The sequence below is a fragment of the Tubulanus polymorphus genome, chromosome 5, assembly GCF_964204645.1.
Source record: "Tubulanus polymorphus chromosome 5, tnTubPoly1.2, whole genome shotgun sequence".
Classification (NCBI taxonomy): Eukaryota; Metazoa; Nemertea; class Palaeonemertea; order Tubulaniformes; family Tubulanidae; genus Tubulanus; species Tubulanus polymorphus.
In genome coordinates this window covers 915,673-937,923 of record NC_134029.1, presented here as the reverse complement: position 1 = coordinate 937,923, position 22,251 = coordinate 915,673, and the positions used below count along the sequence as shown (strand labels likewise).

General features: G+C 40.3%; 1 protein-coding gene and 1 long non-coding RNA gene across 2 annotated transcripts; both read right to left on the bottom strand.

Moving 5' to 3' along the window:
- Positions 1 to 734: 734 nt before the first annotated feature.
- LOC141905416 (sushi, von Willebrand factor type A, EGF and pentraxin domain-containing protein 1-like) lies at positions 735 to 21,555 on the bottom strand. The gene is made up of 53 exons (XM_074794273.1): positions 21,411 to 21,555; positions 21,129 to 21,302; positions 20,105 to 20,278; positions 19,625 to 19,798; positions 19,221 to 19,394; positions 18,868 to 19,041; positions 18,612 to 18,785; positions 18,371 to 18,538; positions 18,034 to 18,204; positions 17,568 to 17,744; positions 17,257 to 17,430; positions 16,675 to 16,845; positions 16,184 to 16,351; positions 15,937 to 16,107; positions 15,679 to 15,852; positions 15,427 to 15,597; positions 14,873 to 15,046; positions 14,486 to 14,662; positions 14,232 to 14,408; positions 13,755 to 13,934; positions 13,143 to 13,316; positions 12,378 to 12,548; positions 12,038 to 12,208; positions 11,794 to 11,964; positions 11,241 to 11,411; positions 10,784 to 10,951; positions 10,530 to 10,700; positions 10,198 to 10,371; positions 9,945 to 10,115; positions 9,685 to 9,858; positions 9,366 to 9,536; positions 9,091 to 9,261; positions 8,767 to 8,937; positions 8,511 to 8,687; positions 8,240 to 8,416; positions 7,986 to 8,159; positions 7,523 to 7,699; positions 7,162 to 7,335; positions 6,657 to 7,001; positions 6,422 to 6,583; positions 6,152 to 6,319; positions 5,894 to 6,073; positions 5,634 to 5,819; positions 5,372 to 5,545; positions 4,990 to 5,175; positions 4,414 to 4,587; positions 4,164 to 4,337; positions 3,910 to 4,080; positions 3,556 to 3,729; positions 3,161 to 3,334; positions 2,783 to 2,959; positions 2,636 to 2,656; positions 735 to 1,856 (listed from the first exon to the last, which is right to left on the bottom strand). Exons 2-53 carry the CDS (start codon positions 21,196 to 21,198, stop codon positions 1,699 to 1,701), a joined length of 8,925 nt encoding a protein of 2,974 aa, XP_074650374.1. The 5' UTR covers positions 21,199 to 21,302; positions 21,411 to 21,555; the 3' UTR covers positions 735 to 1,698.
- On the bottom strand, positions 21,555 to 22,231 carry LOC141905436 (uncharacterized). Its single transcript, XR_012619259.1, has 3 exons — positions 22,162 to 22,231; positions 21,842 to 22,018; positions 21,555 to 21,581 (listed from the first exon to the last, which is right to left on the bottom strand). It is a non-coding gene; the product is annotated as an uncharacterized LOC141905436 (long non-coding RNA).
- Positions 22,232 to 22,251: the final 20 nt, after the last annotated feature.

Sequence of the window (22,251 nt, the reverse complement as noted above, 5' to 3'; positions counted from 1 at the left end):
ACGACTCATCATTATCAGGAATGATGCCGTATTTCCAAAAGCTCCCAGTGAAAAAAAGAATAGCGAATAAGCTATCGAAAATATGCGGTAGCTGCCAGTCTTTCGTTCAACAGACATGATGACGATGTAACTGTTGTAAGGTCGTCCAAACTGAGTAGAATTCATGATTCAGTTCTACTAACGTTTGTATGGCTTCAAAACTAATCGAAAGCTGCTCAACGCATGAGTAATATTAATCTATTAGCGGCGAGATCTCATACATCACAAAATCAATTTTGTTTGAGCGAACACAAAGGCGTAGAGAATGTCTTATGGGAATTAGTGTAAATATGAATCTATATCAACATAGCGAGAATCGCCAGTGTACGCTATTGTTTGAATAGGCGAATATGCATAGATACCATTTAAAATATTCAATCAACTTCGTGCCGAGAGTATTGAAATAATTGTTATAAGTGGGTGACCGTAGCAAGATTTGATCGCGAACCTCATCCCAAATGCTAAGGATCCCTGGGGAAGATAGTCATCCGTTCCGTCTGAGTTTCCTGGGGAACTTTCCCAACTTGGTCGACTAGAGTTCCTGTAGAAGCTGATCCTCACCGACAATGATGCCTTAGGGAAGGTAGCCATCCGACTGGACAGGTTTCCTGAGGAACGTTTAATCATAGAATAACAACACTGAGAATAGGAATAACTTCATATGTATTTAATAAGGCACATAGTGTTATACGCATTACATTCGTGTTTCTTAACAACATATTTATTATATGTATTTATACATTAAAATTTCAAAAGTATCAACTTTATACAAACTTTATTCTATTATATAACACATAATTGAATGAGAGACAGTTGCATCAATTTGTAACAAAATGGTCGGCCTCAAAGTACATGTAACCGTTTTTATGCATTAATATCAAAACGACGTGGATAACGCTTATGACTAACTAAAACTATTCTCTATTCGCGAAAACGAAGCTTATATTTTGGCACTTGACGAAAAAGTCGATGATTAATAAGATACGTGTAAATGAATGAATAAATACTATCACCAGAAAAACTGCTATGGCTTCTTTCATTACACATTTCAAAAAGAGTACGTCATGGTCTTTCGTAAGAGCATTTTAAATCTCAGGTCTTACATACAAATTTGTTTGGATTTCATGGCATTTCATCAAGAACGTCATGGAAGTTTACATTAGGTCGGGTCGCTTCAGCTGATAACAGAATCAGTAGATATGCATATAAAAACTATTTATATATTATATTACAGTAAAAACGAAGCCAATAATGTTAATTTGAAATGGAATGTACTTCTGGACGGTAACCATTGCTTAACTCTATATCCTTTACGTATATTGGTCCATAAGATTTCGTCCATACCCTGTTTCAGGATGGATGAATATCGCCGACCTTTCAAGGTCGCGTGCTTGTCACACGTGCTGCTCAACGCTAGTCACGTGGGTCACGACAGCTCTATTGTAATAATATCAAATAATAATACAAATTCAATACGTTTTAAACGCGCTATATACTGTTGGTCATTTAAGTAGAACTGAAAAAGTACGTAGCCTGGTAATTTAGTTTCCGCATTGAAACCAAATCGTTTGTAATACGTACTCCGCTGTTGCCGATGCTCTTGATGCATTTATTAAACATAGCGTTCTATAGTGTTTTGTTTCAAATTCGGTATTCGGGTCACGATGCTGACAGAAGTCCGGTAGCTATTGCTTCATTCGCTTTTTGATGTTTATAATAAAGGAAATAGGCTAAAGCAGCGCAAACTATTAACAACACGACACTAACTGTTACTCCGACTGGTATACCCCACTTACTCGAACCGGTCAATACTTGTCCTGAAAAACAGAGAGATATTGATGTAGTGATGATGTATTATATACTGTAGATGTCTTTCGTGTAATGGAAAACGTTGTGTGAAAGTCATATACAACATCGTTGATAACATAACATAAAAAACGTCCTAATGTTCTCTGTGCTAAAAGTAATCTATTTATGAATGGTGAATGAACACTTTCTACTTTCTATTCTGCGTATTATCTTTGATTTTCTGTGTTTAAGCTGGCAAAAATACGTATCACATACAATTTAAAGAGGATACTACAAAATATCGAAAAAAATGACGTCCGAGAGTTTTTTCTTGAGCTGGAATCAGAGTGTATTTAATGTTTCGTCTTCTAATAGTCATCTTCAGGAATACTGAAGAATAAACGTCAAAACGTTGAATAAACTACAAGCTCAAGGAATCATTTTCGGACTTAAGTTTTTGTTATTGCGGGATTCTCTTTATATCATCGTCACAAGACGGGAGTTTCTTATTAATGACGTATCATACAATAATTTGACCACACTCAACACGACTGCCTATAGTGATAATCGAGTTAGCTATTTGTGAATCTGTTAATTCTCGTGACACAACAGTTATATCATCGTCACAAGACGGGAGTTTCTTATTAATGACGTATCATACAAGATGTTGACCCAACACGACTGCCTATAGTGATAATCGAGTAAGCTATAAGTGAATCTGTTAATTCTCGTGATACAACAGTTAATAAAACACACGTGTATTAGAAGTTAGAAATACATTAGATAACACTGATAATGATGTATATACCTGGACCGCTGGTTGTTTGTTCTGGAAAATATAATGGCCATTGTAATAAATCATATTCCACTGTCTTTAGAAGTACCGTCCCAATCTTCATTTTAATCGTTTTTTGATTACTCTAAATGTCCCCGAGAGGTTTCCTTGCAAACTCACCTAAACATTGGGGAGGACTCTCCCAATTCCCGTTCGCTTGACAGGCTATCGTCGCTTGACCGTTGATGACTAACCCCTGTGAACACGTATAGGTGGCTCTGCTGCCAACTTGCAAACCCGTATCAGACAGGGTATACTGACCACCATCGACCACAGGTGGAACTCCGCAACCTTGAGCTACAATCGAATTAACCAAACGCGATATTTGATAACAGGAACCAAAAACAAAACCAAAACATCTGCCGCTGGTCTCGTGATGGAGTTCAAAACGTCATTCTAATTTTCAATTATTGATTTATGATACATTTGATTTAGCACCTACTACCGGGTAAGGCGGAGTCTACTGTAGTTAGATAAGTTTCAGGGCTTTCTACGTACCTTGACATTTCGGTGGGTTTGTCCACGTTTTGTCCGATTTACACGTCACAGTAGATACAGTACCGACCAATGAAAATGACGGGTTACACGTGTATGTAGCTATACTTCCATCTGTTTGTGAGGAGTATGTCGTTTTACTATTCTCTACTTTGGGCGGCACATTACAGAAAGTCACTGAAATTGTAGACATACATCCATCGTGAATATATGCTGGTTTTCAGAGGGTTCTTTAATGAGATTCAAAAACTGCAACAATCGTAATTCTACAAGCATTAGATAGTTCCCTGTACTACTAGAATTCCGACCTCCCTGATACAATCTAAACTATTCTGCACCATACCCATACATGAGATATAGGCTTTGCCTATACACATATACTTCTAAATCAAACGAACCTTCGCAAACTGGAGTTGGGACTGCCCATTTTCCATCGACTTTACAAGTGATAGGATTAGTACCAGCTATAGTGTAACCAGCGTTACACGTGTATTCAGCAGTGGAACCGTACGTGTTACCCGTAGAGACCTTACTACCATGAGTTATATCGGGAGGTACCGGACACGATAAAGCTAAAACATCGAAAGAACACATGGTCAAAAAATACGCCATACACGTCAGGAATATCTGGAAATCTATCCAAATTCGTTGAAATTAGAATTCAGATAGATGTCAGATAAGGTTCCCTTTCACGAAAAGCTTAATTCTTTAATTTCTGCATGATTTGGTTTTTCTTGAGTCGATCTACTTACCTGCACAGGTAGGTCGAGGCGACCATAAACTAGTCGTTTCACAAGTGATGACGCTTTGTCCTTGTAGTTGATATCCGGGGTTACACGTATAAGTGGTCGTCGAGCCGAAACTATTACCAGTGCTTGTCTTCGTAGAAAACGCAACGTCAGGAGGGTTACCGCAATCTTTCGCTGATATAGTTAAACAAATTCCGAGTTTAGCTATTTGTTCTAGTTTAACGTCAACTTCTTTTATCTTTACACTAATCCCTTACCTACGCAGGTTGGAGCTGGCGACGTCCACGTCCTGGATGCCAAGCAGTACAATATATTGTTACCAGTCAAAATAAACCCTGGTAAGCATGAATATTGCGCGGAGTCTATTTCGCGTTGTCCTGTTGCTATAAACCTTCCATTATTAATAGCAGGTGGCTGTCCGCAGAATTGCACTGAAAGTCGTAAGATAATTTATGTTAAAATGTGAAACCTTGATTTTGAAAGTGAAACTATATTTTAAAAGCATACCTTGACATTTTGGAGGTGCGGGCCACTGTCCATCATTCGGGCAAGTCACTTTATTCGATCCGATCATAATGTATGAAGGAGAGCACGTGTAAGTGACCTCATTGTTTAGAGTTGTAGCTGGAGGAACAGTGCGATCGCCATTCGTGATAGGAGGAGGAACGCCACAGTTAACAGCTAAATATAACAAAATTCAATCACTTTACATTTCAATCTCAGAATGTGTTCTTTTCTTAGAAATATATAACTTAGAATTGTGTGTTAATATTGGTGTTTATTGACATCACCAACAACGTTAAGCCATTTTGAGAGGCCAGTTGCGGTCATAGCTTGGTTTAATACCAATCTATTAGACAATGCGAGTTCCATAGCGAATTTAACAACTCCAGACCAGACTTTAAGTTAATGAAGCTATCGTGTCACAACTATGCAACTGGGCCCAGGAGATTAGGTGACTGAGGTCGTCATCAGGGTGACTATCTATTCTTTAAGTCTTTTCGTTGGTTTCAGTGATAATTTATCTCATTGGAATCCTTGTCTTTGTGCAGCTAGAATTGTTTTAAAGGTTGTTTTACTTACGGTTACACGCGGGCGCCGTCTCCCAATTACCAGTATTTCCTCCTCCTGTCACCACACATTTTATAGTAGGACCTCCCGACTGATTGTACCCCAGGTCACACGTATAGGTGGCGGTAGCGTCTTTCGTCTGTCCAGTGAATGTCCGTGCACCGTTTGTAACGACAGGCGGGGCCCCGCAAACACGACCTGAAAATAATGAGTTTAAGCATCTTGAAAAATTGAAATACACTAGAGAAACCCTATTCAGGAAGCAGTAAACTGTCGATTTATTCTCATGAATTTACTTCAACTTCTTGGCCAATTCTAAGATACTAAGGACCGTGTACCTAGGTCAAAGATAGAATACACGTTTGTATTGTAAACTATAAGAGGAAGTACACACCTTCACAAGTGGGTGCTTTTTCCCACTGTCCAGACGCCAAACATTTTATTTCGTTCTTCCCGACCAGAATAAAGTTGTTAGCGCAGGTATATACAACTTTATTATTGTATTTAGTATTAGACGTGGTGGATGGTGAACCATTAGCAACAGTCGGTGGTGCACCGCAGTCAACAACTACAAAAATACAAAACAACATTTACCAATACGTACATTTCTTTCCATATTCGTGTGTGACATCTACACGAAATAACAACTGATTTACCTGTACAGGACGGCGATGCTGACCACTGTCCAGTACGGCTGACCTGTGTAGACTGACAGACTGACGTAAATGGACTCGATAATTTGTAACCGGTATCACAAGTAAACGTTGCGACATCGTCTTTACGTTGACCGCTTATTTTTACTGAACCGTGCGCGATAGGCGTCGGCTGCCCACAGTAGGTTTCTGAGGTGATATAGAGATGAATTTTACATGAGATTAAGCCCACAAAACACACAATGATAAGTTATTGGTCTTACCTTCGCATTTCGGAACAGGCGACCACGTTCTATCCGGCTGACATGTTGATTTCACTGATCCTACTAATGTTAAACCCGCGTTACAACTGTAAGTTACAGCTGCTCCTATTCTGTAGTCGACACCGGTTATTTTACCGTTTGATATCGGTGTCGCTTGAGGACAACCAACAGCCGAGGAAGCTACGAATTGACAAAGATTTAGATGAAAATTCCATTAAGAAATTCACAGGCTTTCATGCATATATGCGCTGAAATTACCTAGACAAGAAGGTGCAGATGGCCACTTATTGTTCGTACACTTTATTGAGTATGCTCCCTGTATTTTGTAGCCTGTATTGCACGTATAACGAGCAGTATCGCCTTCACCTTGTCCCGCGAATGTTCGTGAACCGTGAGAAATTTGAGGTGGGGAACCGCATATTGTATCTGAAAATCAAACGGACAGGATATATACGTGTGCAAACGGCAAACTGTATTAGAAAGTCGGAATTAAGACTCGGTTGCAAATGCTGTTAGTATATTGCTTACCATTACATATCGGATGGACAGACCAGGCTCCATTATTCTGACAAGTAGTAGTTGAAGATCCGACCATAGTGAACTTAGGTTCACATGTATAAGTAGTTTGTGTTTTCGTGAATATTTTTGAAGCGTTTGGAATTTCAGGCGGAGGAATTGGACACGACACAGCTGTAAGAGAAGACGCGAGTTACAAATCCATCGTGAATATGATGATAATTTTTGGGAATATTTTCTTGCATACCTTCACACGTGCCAGGTTTACTCCATGTTTTCGTTGCACCGTCACATGTTACTGATGAAGCTCCTTTGATGGTGAATCCCTTATCGCACGTTACTTTAGCCGTAGCTCCACTAACTTGACTGGTATACTCAATTTTACCGTTCGAAACACTGGTCGGATGTCCACAGACAACAGCCTCACAAACTGGTAATGTGGACCATTTCGCATCTTTTTGGCATGTGATGAATTTTCCCATCAAGATGAAGTTGTTTTTGCACTCGTAGGAGGCGCTGTAACCGAATTTTGTCTGAGTGTACGTGAGCTTCTTCTGGTTCTGGATATCTGGAGGTTTTCCACAATCAACAGCTTAAAGGAAACGAACATTCAAAAGTTTATATTTTGCCCATTGCTCTTCTATTTCAGGACGCAACGGTTCTGGTTGAAAACATTGGAACTAAACGAGTTCGAGTCAAGCTGAACTATGACCTTTGGAACTGGGTTCGGTCTATATATCTAAATAACATACCGGCACATTGAGGAGCTAGTTTACTCCATTTTCGATCAGGTTGGCAGACGATAGTCGAATCACCTATCATCCTATAGCCTGGTTTACACGTGTACACCGCCTTATCACCTTCTAATTGACCGTCATATTTATATTCACCGTGATCAACTTGTGCCGGATAGCCACAAAACGTGTCTGAAGCGAGGAGGAAAACATAGTTAGTTCCAGTATTCCGGTTATACTGGTTGCTGCTGCAGCTTCCCGATCAGGAACCTTCTTTGAAGTCGTGATGATAGAGCGTTCACGAACAACATCAGAATTAAGTATGTTTTAGAAAGCAGCCAGAATCCGTACAGAGGTCGAGAATAATTAACAGCTTTACCTTCGCATCTGAGACTCGGTGCCCAGCTACTGTCAGCTTTACATTGACACGTATTCTGGTTCACTAACGTTCGTGTTGCTGAAGATGTGCACGTGTATTCGGCTAAACTCAGGTAGGTAGTTGTTAAGAATGATCTCTTAGCGCGGGCAACAACCGGCGGATTCCCACAATCTTTAACTGGTGGAAAAGAGGAAAAAGTCGAAGATTTGTACAGTTTTTACATAGTCGTGACGGCCTGGTAGTATGTTCCTAGTAGGTCTCATCACATATATCACGCTTTTCTTACATAAGAAAGGGATCATTGTGAGCATGTTTATCAAATTTGTTCTATTGTTTAGTAGTTGCCTTTTTGTGATGAATTAACTCGAGGAAATTGCAACATTTAGATTTTATCTCTCGTTCAGAACTTGTTTGCCCAGACTAACCCTAAGTGTACTAAGTGTATCTTAATACGTGCGCTTACTTGTACATGTAGGTGGAGGTGCGGACCACGCTTTCGTAGCCAGACAAGTCAGTTGTGCGTTGCCTGAGATCTGGTATCCGGTTTTACATGAATACGTCACCTTACTGTCTTTCAATTGTGAAGTGAATGTTTTCTCTCCGTTTTCTATATCAGGCGGATTTCCGCAAAATGTACCTAAATCGAAACAGAAATGCTTTCACAAACTTCTTCACATCATACTCTATAAAGTAACTGATGAATCGCTCTGACCTAACCTTGGCATTGAGGGAACGGCGATGACCAAGTTCCATCTGATTGGCATTTTATTTGTGATTTAGTTACCGCGGTAAATGAAGGTTTACAAGTAAATGTTGCCGTTCCACCGTAAGTCGTTCGCGTAGCGAGAACCTGGCCATCCAGGAACGGTGAGGGTAAGCTACTACAAGACTTAGCTGAAATTAGATCAGATATCATATTGGTTAGTATACTGTACTAACCTCATAAAGGAATCTACATTTTATTTGATATTTCTGAAAAAAATCTCACGATTGCATTTCACTGTAGGAGACCATTTCTTCGTTTGTTGACAAACTGAGGTACCGATACTACCGACCAACTCGTAACCGAGATCGCAAACATATGTGGATTTAGAATTTTGAACTTGTCCGTTATTTGTTAGCACTTTGCCATTGGTCGGTGCGATTGGGAGACCACAGAATAAATCTGTAATTAAAATCGAAAATCATAGAGAAAGTGTCTTCAATAGGTTTAAGGTAATCCTCTACTCGTTTGCAGTAACTACCTTCACATCTCGGTGGTGCGGTCCATCGTCCGTCAGTTGCACACGTCACTGTGGCCTGACCAATCAAAACGCCGTTCGCATTGCACATGTAAGTAGATGTACTTCCGTAAGTCGTTGTGACGGCTGCAGTTCGTCCGCGATTTATACCCGGTGGAACTCCACAATCCACAGCTAGGAAAGATAATGTTGAAATTGACGATAATCGTATGTATCAGGGATAGAAAAGGAACTACATAAAAGATTCCACAACTGCGTCCCAATTTTAGCATATTTGCAACAGAAATACGTTAAATCTACTGTATTTTGTAAATGATCAACTCTTACCTTTACACATTGGTAAAGTCGACCATTGTTTATCCGATTGACAGGTTATTGTACCAGATCCAACTAACTTATACCCTGCATTACACGCGTATGTTGTCTTATCACCCTGTAATTGTCCTTTGTAGACCATCTTACCATTCGTCACGCTGACTGGTACACCACAGAACGTAGCTGTAGAAAATAGATCCACAGATATCACGAGATTATCGAGGCTTTGTACATAAATGTGAAGTCGTATAAGTTACAGGTATTTGTAAAGCTTTAAGTCAACGTACCTTCACATTTTGGTGGCTCAGTCCACGCGCTGTTAGTTCCACAAGTCGCTGATGATCTACCGGCGATAGTAAATCCCGTTTTACACTGATAAGTCGTTTTATCCCCCACTGCAGTACCTGTCTTGGTGTAAAGACCGTTAACGACGCTGGGAGGTTCGCCGCAACTATTGGCTGGAAATATCAGATATTAACGGTGAGTTTACATTTTATCTATTGAATATATGATTAAGTAAGTTAAATTTTCAACATTCAAGAATGTTTAGCATTAAGTTTTAGTCTTCGTCATTTTTCATCATCTAAATAAGAAACGGCCACTTACAGATACATTTAGGAGTAGTGCTCCACAGTCTAGTATCTAAACAGATAACGGCAGGTGTCGATTGTTGTAAGGTGTATCCGGGGTTACAGTAATAGGTGGCAGTAGCGCCTTTCAGTTGACTAGTAATATGATAGCCCCCGTTCTGTATAGTGACCGGTAAACCGCAGAACATAGCTAGATATAGAGAATATCTTCAATTAGAGATTGAGACTTGGTCTACAAATTCTAGAGTTCGATTTGACAGCCGAGTTGGACATTACCTTCGCACGTAGGAGACGCAGGTGACCATCCATTAGAAGCGCAGGTAGCTTCATTCTTACCAACGAGCACGAATCCATCTGTACAGGAATAGGTAACTTTATAACCAAGCGTTGTACCGGAGAATGATACCTTACCGTTAGTTGGTTTCGTCGGTGCAGCGCAGTCCTTCGCTGAAACATCAATGTTACATTTCATGAGACATCAATTTCATGCATATTCTTTACATTTATACCATTGTCTCTTGTAACATACGTTTGCAGTCCGGTAATGGTGACCAGTCTTTAGATGTTTGACACGTAACTGCGGCATTACCAGTTACCGTGTATCCATCATTACAACTATAGGTAACTGATGATCCCTGTGATTGGCTGCTGAATGCGCCTGGTTTACCATTACTAATCGATGGTGGCACACCACAAAACGTAGCTGAAATCGTTGAAAATATTGCAGTTAGAATCAACTGTCTAACTGAGCTGGTATTGTGATCAATCGTGCATTTGGAATCATAGTTCTTTGATTTACACCTTCGTTTACATCATTAAGGACAAATGCATACACCAATACCGCTTAAGATGGATACGTACGTTCGCATTTCGGTTTTACTGTCCAACTTCCATCCTTTTTACAAGTACTTGAAGCTGGTCCAATCATTGTATGCTGATTGTCACAAGCATAAGTAACCGACGAGCCGAATGTTGAACCAGTGTTTGTGTTCGTGCTTGAAGCAACTGTCGGGACGTTTCCACACGTCACGGCTAAGAATTGAGAAAAAAGAAACAAAATCCGTTATCCATCTATGCAGTTTGCCCACGTACTGTCACTCTCAGTGTCTTCTCACCTTGGCAAGTCGGTGCTGTGGACCAGGTTTTTGTCTGTAAACAGGTTAACTGTGCACCACTCAACTGGTATCCGTTCTCACACGTATACGAGGCTGTAGCTCCAACGTTTTGACTCGTAAATGAAACGGTACCTTTTGCAACTATCGGTGGAACTCCGCACGCCGTTACTGTAAACGATAGAACAGTAGACAATTGAAACAATACCAAGAGACAATTTGGAAATCCTTGGTAGAAATGTAAGAAACTCCAGTTATGATGACCAACCCAAACGACCGTCCCAATAATCTCTCTTATTCTACCTCATTAGTTTTTTAACTTTTTTACTTACAAACTATTGGTCATCCAAAAGACAATACGAGTGTTATATATAATACATAAACACCAGTACAGTAAGTTCAGAGCTGAATATTGACATGTCGACGTAGAACGAAAGGAAAAGTATCATCTCTTTATTACCTTCACATTTAGAGATGGCGGTCCACGTCGCGGCAGTGGTACAGGTCCTGATCGGGTTTCCTATCAATGTGTAACCGCTACTACACGAGTACATTGCTCTATCGCCAACCGAATCACCACTGGATGATACTGAACCGTGCGCTATACCGGACGGTGCTCCACATCGTTTAGCTGTAATACATACATTTATTAATGAAAATATTTCAGACAGGGGTGATTGGATAGACGAGACTTAGATCCAAAGGTGGTCTCAGATTTCACGTATGGACTTAAGTCGTTTGATGCGATATAGAACTAAGATGGTCTCAGACTGGTCTCAAGTCTCGGCCTTGACTGACCTGTGGCCTCAGGTACCCATTAAACATATTGTGGTTTTAGAATTCCGGATTACAAACTCTCTACCGGCAGCTTCTATCAGGTTTACAGATTATGCTATACCGGAATAGATAGAGCATTTTCTGGTCGAATCGAACGCGCCAGAAGAGAATTCCGGAATCGGCAGAGCCAATCGAAATCTGCCTTAGAGGATAGTTTACAAGTGTGGTGGACTTACGGGTGCAAGTTGGTGCTGCGGTCCACTGTTTATTTGATTGACAAGTCGCTTTATCCGGGGTGGATATGGTATATCCAATGTTACAGGAATAAGTGGCTACGCCTCCTGATGCTTGAGTCGTATACTGAACATCTCCGTATAAAATAGACTTCGGTTGTCCGCAAAATGTATCTATAAATGGAGCCATTTTAATGATTATCGAAGAAATTGGAATCAAAATGCTTATTTCGAATCATATGCTCACCTTCACATATTGGTGGTGTTTCCCATGTACCATCGGCTTTACAGAATATCTGTGATTTACCGGCTATAGTTTTACCCGGATTACACGTGTAAGTCGCAGTGCTACCGGCCACATTTCCACTGCTGATTTTATTAGCATTTGGTACAGTTGGAGCTGACGGGCATTGTTTAGCTATAAAATGTCGAAATCCAATTATGATAAAGGCATTATCTTCAAAACGAAATTTACTCATTAAATTTCTGATGAAAATGTAGTCATTATTATCATCATTACTTTTAAGTTAGAATGCATAGAATCGATATTGGTTTTGTATACGTTTTTTCCTATATGAAAAACTGACCCGAACAAGAAGGCGGAGTACTCCATGCATTGCCGGATAAACACGTCACAACCGCTGTTCCAACTAGATTACCCGCGTTACAGGAATAAGTCACTGTAGCTCCGGGGAGTTGACTCGTGTAACCGGAGTAAACCGCGTTTTGTACAGTTGGAGGAACATTGCAAGAAACAGCTGGGAATAGAAGAACATTACGATAGTTCATTGTAGACGCAGTCTTTAATGTTTTGTGACTTTCTCAAAATGCGTCAATGATGCAACTGATTTTCACTATGTCCTTGATAAATGATATATGTTCAGTTACAGGGGCGGATTTAGACCGTGTCGACCATATTGCCCGAAACGGTCGGAATTTTAAAGTGCCTTTTTATATTTTCTCCGTATCAAAATTTGCCGTTGTAACCACCTGAGATACACAATGGATATTTCTAAAATATATAACCTATGTTTCTTGACTCTCAGAGATGCTCAGTAAGCTCTAAAATGATCGTAAAATTTCAAAAATTTTGCTGATATGCCTTTCGGCCCTAAATTAAGAATATATGCCCTTTTTATTGGTCGACATGGTCACAACATGCCCCTGGATCCGCCCCTGAGTTAGAGATTGTTAAAGGATGTCATGTCGACTACCAACTACAGCCCTGTCTGTTGAATGACGTCTCGGCTTTAGAACAAACGATGCCTCAATGGCTTCACATTTACAGATAAGGAAAAAGCCTTGTTTACACAAATAAAAGGGTACTGTTTGACTGACAAAGAAAAACATACCTTCACAACTTGGTGAAGGAGACCAAGTGATTGTATTTTGACACGTAATCGTAGCTGAACCGAATAGTATGAATCCTGCGTTACATTCATATATTACAGTACTTCCAACAGTTTGACCATTATTAGTTTTGACTTTGCCACCCGCAACATTCGGCGCAACTGGACAATTCTTCGCTGCAATACGAAATTAAAAAGGTCCATAAAAATGGATGTATTAACAGGAACTCATCTGGAAGAAGAAGCATTTAGGATTTCACACTAATAGTCCTACTCCTAATATAGAGGTCCATGATGGACAATAAAGAATTTTCACTCATGAGATGCAAGCCATGGGAAAATCAAGCTTAACCGGGGTGAAGGAGGTTCAAGCTGAATGAAACCGACACCGTGAATCACAATAGATAAAAATGATGTAGAATAATAGAACAGACATTGCAGGTGTGCGAATGGAAAAAAAATGATAGAAGCCGTGCATGCATGCCTCATCATAGATTCCTAATTAAAGCACCAGAAAAATCAAAACTGGAAGCAGCCTCTTCCTATAAACAACAAAAACAGGATACAAATCACTCTCAGAGTGAAGTATCCGTTTATTAATGAAACGCAACCAACCCGGTATTTTGCTACATTTCGGTGGTGTCGACCACGTCCTATTTTGATGACAAGTGCTGACCGCATAGCCGGTCATCGTGGAGCCTTTTACACACGTGTAAATCGCCACAGAACCGGCTATTTGGCCGTAATATTCTCGAGATCCGTGGCTTATCAGTGGAGGAGTTCCACAGAATGTCGCTGTAAAAATCGGCATAAACAAAATCAAGATTTGATAGGATACGTTGCATGAAACTCATAAGACTATTATAGGCTTCAAGTGGTTTCTTTGTGCAGAAGTGTTTTGTGCATTTGATATATATACATTCAACAAAAGATGCAATAAAGAATTTCTAATTATTGAATCGTAAACGATAGAGATAGAATAACAAAACAATAAAGTGCTGCTGATTCTGGTGTATGTGTCGAACGTGCAACCTCTGAGAACCCGTGACTGGTTCATTCAAACTATTCAAACCTCAATCACCAATCACTTACCTTGACAAGATGGCGGCGATTCCCATTTCCCGGTCGCCAGACACGTTATAGGGTTATTTCCTACGGCTGTATAGCCAGCGCTACAGGTATATTGGACAGTTTTTTGGTAAGTTGTGCCAGGTGGATTGTTGACGTGGGTAGCTTTAGGTACAGTCGGTATAGTTCCACAGTTCTTCCCTGCGTTTAGAATGATCAAATTCAATGATCAAACTAGGTAATTAAATCGAAGAAACATCTTTCAAAAGATACAATACCTGAACAAGTAGGAAGAGCCGACCATGATTTGTTAACTTGACACGTGGATGTGCCGGTACCGGAAGTGAATTCATACCCGTTATCGCACTGATAAGTAACCGTATCGCCTTGTTTTAAACCGGATAAGTTGATGATTTTCGCGTTGCTCAAAGACGGTGGATTTTGACAATGAGCCGCTGTGCGAATATAACGAGAAAGACAAGATTTTGTATTTAAAAAAATCATAATTCGAATGAAATTTCTATATGCACGATGTATCGGGACTAAGTCAGTGCCACAGTTCTCGAGACTCCACATTTGAAATCAGTTAATAACGAAGTTACACACAAATCTTAACTCACAACTGTGGAACTGGATCCCGACTATTATTGGATTCTTATCCTTACCTTGGCATTTTGGTAATTGTGACCAGGATCCATCAGCTTGGCACGTGACATCCTTCGATCCGACCATTGTGAAAGATGTTTTACACGTATATGAGGCTTGACTACCGACTGTTGTAGTTGTATATCTGGGAGTATCGGCGCTATCGACTGCCGGAGGTGGACCGCATCCAGCTCCTGTTAAGTCAGATTTAATACATCATTATGATCGGGAAGTAAAGGACAAACACTCAGTTATTTCTCAGTAGAATACGTGTAAGGGATTCGCAAAAGAACAATGGATGTAGACGATGATATCCGCTCCTGGACAGGTCTAGCTCCGTGCTAAAAGACTGACCCGTCTGGAGAGAACCGAATGCGGGAGGCTGGTTAGAGGCTGCTGATAAAGGATGCTTGTGCTGCTCCAACGTTTGGCTAAGGGGCGATGAGAATGAAGATGATAAAAAGGTTGATACGTCTGGGAGTGGGCCGAATGCGGCTGATGAAGATGTCCGCACTGCCCTTACTGTTGGCTAAGGAATGATGAGAATGAAGATGACGGTGATTGGAATACGTACCGAGACAGGTCGGTTCTGCTGTCCAGTTTCTATCTGTCTGACACGTAATGGTGTTGGAACCTTTCAATGTGTACCCGGTCGCACATGTAAATACTGCGGTATCACTGGCCATTTGTCCGCTGTATTTTACAACTCCGTTTGCTACATCAGGTGGAACACCGCAAAATCTTTCTGCAAGGAGAATTGAAGGTAGTGGTTGTATGGAATGTTTTACGATGATATATTTTCTTTTCATAAGTTCCGAAATCTTACTTTCACATCGAGGAATCGATGTCCATTGGCCGTCAGCCTGACACGTGATCACCGAATTACCAATCAGCACGTGAGTTGAATCGCACGTGTAGGTTGTTTTCCCGTTATAGAGGGTGGATGTTACAGCTTTATTTTGCTGGCCACCGATATCCGCCGGAGCTCCGCAATCCACCACTGAAAATACATTTACCTCCGTACAAGAAACAATAAGGTTGTAACACGTCATGTCGCCAAGTGTTTTAACATATAAAGTCTTACTATTGCAGGTTGGTGCTGCGGTCCATTGTGAGTTCGCTTGGCATTGTACTTGAGGTGAACCAACGATTTTGTATCCGACTTCACATTTATAAGTAGCAGTCGCTCCAGTCTGTTGAGATGTGTAGTGACAACTCGCTTTCTGAACTACAGGCGGGGTTCTACAGCCATTACCTTTTAAAAGATATCCAAATGTTAAGCTCAACACCAATAGCAGAGCATCTCTATTATAGACTCGAAAAAAGCTTACTTTGGCAAGTGGGTTTGGATGACCAGGTTGCGTCTGATAAACATGTAACAGGTGAGATTCCGATCATAGTAAATCCACTATTACAACTGAATGTTGCAGTAGAGCCGAATGTGGTCGCGGTATAAACTGCTTTACCGTCAGTTATAGTCGGCGTTCCACAATCAACCGCTGAAGAAAAGATATGTAATCAAAATTATCATAGTATTCATCCATTGCTGGGGTTTGTGATGGTCCGAATCCAACCTTTAACAGGTAACGAAATGACAGTATCTCGTAGAAAAAAAACAAAATAAATCTACTTCTAAGTGGAATGGAATGTATCATGTGAATCGGTCCCCAAGATGGAAATAAAAAGTGAGGATCCACACAATGCAGTAGATCGACAGTAGGGTCAGTTTATAGTTATCATAGACAAACTACTGAAAAACCACGAATTCTGAAATGTTGTTTTCATCCTTGATTCCAGGTGAAGTCAAAGATGTTTTACTTACGGTTACAAGTCGGTAACTGCCAGTTATTTACACCGACGCATGGGGCTATATTCGTGCTTGTAAACTTGTATCCAGTATCGCAGACGTACTGAGCGGTTGATCCGACAGTTTGACCGGTGTAAGATGATAGTTTACCGTGTGCTATGCCAGGAGGCTTACCGCAACCAATTACTACAAAGTCAAAACGAAAACAGGCGATTCTGTTATGTATACTAATAGTTTTAGAGGTACTGTATTAATCTTTTTATAAATTTTCCACTTCAGCATGGCTATTCTACAATTAGGTTCTGTGCCCCGCTTTTGACAATTTGATTCTGAATAACTTTCAACTTTATTGCTAAATTCAAGGTTATAATGTTGACAATATGGTGATATGATATGATCTATTTTCAAATACATTTTTACAGAATTAATCATGAGAGGTGTAACAATTTATAATATCTTCTTTTGAGCAACATTCAGTACATCGTTTTAAACAAAGTATTGCTTAGGAAGAATTTATCTTCGAGTTCAGGAATTCTAGATTTTACTTATGAAATTCCATAATCTTTCTCAGTTCATTCAATCAGTTTTTCTTTTTACCTTCACATTTTGGGATTTGACTCGACCAGGTTCCATCCGACAAACAGAGAGCCGAACTCTGACCGACTAGTTTGTAGTTATTGTTACAGGAAAATGTCGCTCGATTTCCGTAAGTCGTAACCTGAGCCACGACTGAACCTTGAGCCGGAGCTGATGGTTTACCACAATCAACGACTACAAAATCAAAACATATCTAGTTTATTACAAGATCAGAATGCGAGAATCTTTATTGGGAGTGTGATACAGGATCCAGCTCCACAGTGGCTTCACTATGGAATAGGATTCTGGTTTTTGAATTCTTTTTCACATACTTGTACAAGTTGGAGCTGTCGACCAAGCGACCGGTGGACCGGTAACACAGTTCACGGTAGCTGCTCCAGATATTCTATAGCCGGTGCTACAAGAATACGTGGCCGTAGCTCCAACATCTTGTCTTGTGTACACGACTGTAGCATGTTGAACCGCAATCGGCACTCCGCATTGTTTAGCTGCAAAGATGAAGCAGTCAGTTGCCAAATTTTGTTGATGGATTGAGCTGTTTGAAGCAAACAATTCTTTCAGTGTTAAAAACATTGTGAAAAAAACCAACAATAACGCCGAAAAACTAAGAGACTTTCGATTGAATTCAATGAAACATTTTCAAAATTGTTTGAAAATATCTTAAAGCAACTTGAGTCAAGACAAATTTTATTTATGGTTTTATCTTCAACTGAATTGAAGACAGTCTCTTGTCTATGGGAAGCAATTGATAACTGTCGTGTCTAGAAATGTAATTACCGCGGCAGGTTGGTGGTATCCCCCACGTTCCGTCAGACTGACACTCTATAGTAGGTTGCCCGATAAGCGCGTAGTTCGCGAAGCACTCATACGAAGCTCTGTCTCCGACGAATAAACCGCCGTATGTTCGCTCACCGCCAGGAGCTTGAGGTGGAGATGAACAAGTCAGTACTGTAATTATGAGAATAACTTGTCTTTCATCACCAGATATTGCACCATCTAACAGTATTCATAATATAGAATCCCACAATATACAAAGGTTGTAAGATGACTATTAGGATTAAGTCAAGGAAACTTTGAGTGCTTCATTAAAGTTAACTAGCAGTATTTTACTTACGTTTACAGGTTGGTGTCGTTCCCCAAGCCTTATTCTGACATGTTATAGGTGAACTACCGATGCGGATGTAACCAGTATTACATTGATATGAAGCCTTTGCTCCTTCTAGCTGACTACTGTATGTCAGTACTGCATTTGGGACTTTAGTCGCCTGTCCGCAGTGAGTAGCTATCAAAACAAAACATCTTCATATATATGTGAAAATCATCAATTTATCTAAAATAACTTCATTTTGCAATACCTTCAACGGTAAATGTGGGTTTAGTCCAAGTGCCTCCTATACATGTTACAGTCGTATCACCGGTAAGCGTGAAACCAGAATCGCCGTAATAAGTCGCTTTATCGCCTTCAGTAGGTTGAACTCCGTGGCTTACCTTAGTGTTGGCAATCGATGGCGGTACTGGGCAGTATTTAGCTGAAATCAGAATTTTCCTCGTATTAAAATCCCCAACCATCAAGTCTTTGGATTGATATAAAATACTTAATTTCATACGCACCTTTACAAGTGGGAGGCGTCGTCCACGCTTTAGAGATTTGACACGTAACATCAGCAGCTCCTTGGATCTCATAACCAGTATCACAAACATATGTGGCTTTATTGTTCACTTGTTGACCGGTAAATACCTTCAGTTTACCGTATTGGACAAGCGGAGGTGTTCCGCAATAGGTTTCTACAAAAGAGACCATACTGAATTATTGATTGATTCTTGAATTCAACTTCAAGTAAGATGATAGAATCGCCACAATCGAGGAACGGATGATATAAATTGAAAGCGCGCAGTATTCAAATTTACTTAAGATTAAAGAAGATAACTTATTTACTAAAAGTCTGAGTTTTGAATATACGTACGATCACATTTCGGTGCAGTGGACCAGACTCCTGTGTTTGAACAAGTAATCGCATTCGACATGCCGACCAGTGTATATCCTACATCGCACGTATACGAGGCTATAGATGCAGGAGATGTTGATGAGAATGAACGAGCTCCGTTTGATAGAGTCGGAGGAGCACCGCAATCATAGGCTGAAATAGATAAAACGTCCGTTATAGGTTCTATAGATTATCATAACACCTATCAATTATGAGATCGTCAGTCGAGTCATTTCTCACAGGGCGTATTCAGGGGGCAGACTGAGAGACAGGAGTATGAAAAAGGAATGATGTTAGAAAGGGCAAGTGTCCACATCGAGCGAGCTCCGGATCGACAAAAGCTGGAAAAAGTTTGAAATATTTCGAGTGTCCAATTTACTTACATTTACAGAAAGGAACAGTCGACCATTTTCTAGTGTCCAAACACGTGCTTGTATCGAGACCGTTTAGTAAATAGTAACCTGTATTACACTGATAAACTGCTGTAGCTCCTTTCAATTGAGACGTAAATGTTAATTTACTGTTCGCAATCGTAACCGGTACACCGCAGAAATCACCTTTAAAATAATATTCAACAAATACATGAATGTAAAGTGAATGACAAAATTGTTTCCGTTATATCGGAGGTAAATTCATATTTCACATTTCTAAGTGGATTTTAGTTTTATTTTCATAGGACAAACGTAATAACATCCTTTACAGCAAATATCACGATGAACTATGGAGGACTCGACAAGGGCCTGAAGGCTGTAACTATGTATAGAGTGGTCGAACCATTTACTAGGAACGATGTTACAGTAAGATTGTTGCTATGTACATTTTGGACAGTTATTAGTTCCCTGGTGATGTTTCAATTTACTTACTTTCGCATTTCGGCCCCAGCGACCATTGGCCCAGTGATAGACAGGTGATGGTTGATTTACCAATGAGAGTATGACCGGTTTTACAGCTGTATGTCGCGTAGGATCCGACATTTGTACCACTAGCAATCGGAGGGTTAGCGTTCGTTACTGTAGGAGCTGTGGGACAATTACGAACTGCAAAGAAAATCAAATAGTTTCCATGATTTTTTATTCCGTCTCAGTAAATGCACAGCAAGTCTACATTTTGGGGTTAGATTCAACTCTGCCGGGGTAAAACATAACGGTAGGTTTTGATTGGTCTTTATCGATTCCGGATTCTCTTCTGGCGCATTCGTTTCGACCAGAATACGCTCTACTATTCTCAATGGCACTATCAGTAAACCCGATAGAAGCGGCCGGTAGAGAGTTTGTAATCTGTAAACCTGATAGAAGCGGCCGGTAGAGAGTTTGTAATCTGTAAACCCGATAGAAGCGCCCGGTAGAGAGTTTGTAATCTGTAAACCCGATAGAAGCGCCCGGTAGAGAGTTTGTAATCTGTAAACCTGATAGAAGCGGCCGGTAGAGAGTTTGTAATCTGTAAACCTGATAGAAGCGCCCAGTAGAGAGTTTGTAATCTGTAAACCCGATAGAAGCGCCCGGTAGAGAGTTTGTAATCTGTAAACCTGATAGAAGCGGCCGGTAGAGAGTTTGTAATCTGTAAACCTGATAGAAGCGGCCGGTAGAGAGTTTGTAATCTGTAAACCCGATAGAAGCGCCCGGTAGAGAGTTTGTAATCTGTAAACCTGATAGAAGCGCCCGGTAGAGAGTTTGTAATCCGAAAGTTCTATTCCTAAAACGTTATACATATCCAATCGAAACCTGCCTAATATACCTAATATTCATTGTTTCTAAGTTACATTTCAATCGATTGTTAGATTAGTTCATTTCCATATTTTACTCAGTCACAACTGTAGAGACCAGAAGTCAAAATATAGAATCAGCTCTTTGTTTCAACTTCACACAGATCAGTTTGAAGATTACGTACCGCTACAAGTCGGTGTTTTCGACCAACTCGTTCCCGTACACGTAACTACCGCATTATCAGTTGGAGCCATCGAATAGCCGGGATTACACGTGTAGTAAGCCTTAGATCCGTCGTGCTGACCACTAAAATATCGGGTTCCATGTGATACAGCGGCTGGTGCATTACAAACCGGGGCTGTAATGTAGTAAAATTTACGTTAGACTTGTCAATGATACTTAAAAAGGACAAACGTGATTTCTATAAATATTTCTTACAGAATGAAAAATATGAAATTGAATTTACCTTCACAGCGAGGTAAAGGGGACCAGGATCCATCCGCTTGGCAGGTAACTCTATCATTACCGACTATGATGTTAGTGCTCGTACAGGTGTACGTCACTGATGTGCCGTAACTTGTAGATGAACCAGAGTGAGTTCCTAACGATAAACCCGGAGCTGCGCCGCAGTCATTAACTGTAATCAAAACAAAATAATATCATAGAAAATCCGTCGCAAATCCATTTTTGCAATGTAATCATTTTCGCTCCATTAAAGCATCGATTGAGTGAAACTCGTGCTGAAGTCGTCGTAGTTAGGACATGATGACAACTTAAACTTAGTAAATTGAATTGTAAATACAAATTAAGATTAAAAAATAGATGACTTCAGTAATGTGACGACTTATCCGTGATCGAATGGGCGAATAGAAAATCCGTTGCTTGATCGTGTTTTACCTTTGCAACTTCGACCAGCGACATCGCTCCATGTTTTACCCGCTAAACAGGTCGAAGTAAATTTCCCTTGAAGAGTGTATCCTTTCTGACATGAATACAAAGCCTGAGCGCCTTGATTTACTGATGTGTATTTCACGGCGCCGAACTGTAAGGCTGGTGGCGCAGGACAGAACGTAACTGCAAATAAAAGAGCGACATTTTCAGAAAGTAATGTAGAAAACATTGATGGAAATACCTGAAGAGCTTGTTGCACAAAATATCCAATATTGTAACAAATTGAGCTGTTTTCTTTACAGGAGAACTTGACACACATCACTTACGTTGACACTGAGGATCAGCGGACCAGGTGCCGTCTGCCTGACACGTGACGACCGAGTTACCGATAAGTGTATGCGTCGAGGCGCAGGAGA

Coding starts and splice junctions, on each gene's coding strand:
- LOC141905416 (XM_074794273.1), bottom strand. CDS start 21,198: ATGGCTCCAACTGATAATGCGGTAGTTACGTGTACGGGAACGAGTTGG. Junction 14,409..14,485: donor GGCTCTTCCTACTTGTTCAG/GTATTGTATCTT, acceptor TTCTAAACGCAG/GGAAGAACTGTGGAACTATA. Junction 6,584..6,656: donor TAAACCTGGCACGTGTGAAG/GTATGCAAGAAA, acceptor CTTCTCTTACAG/CTGTGTCGTGTCCAATTCCT.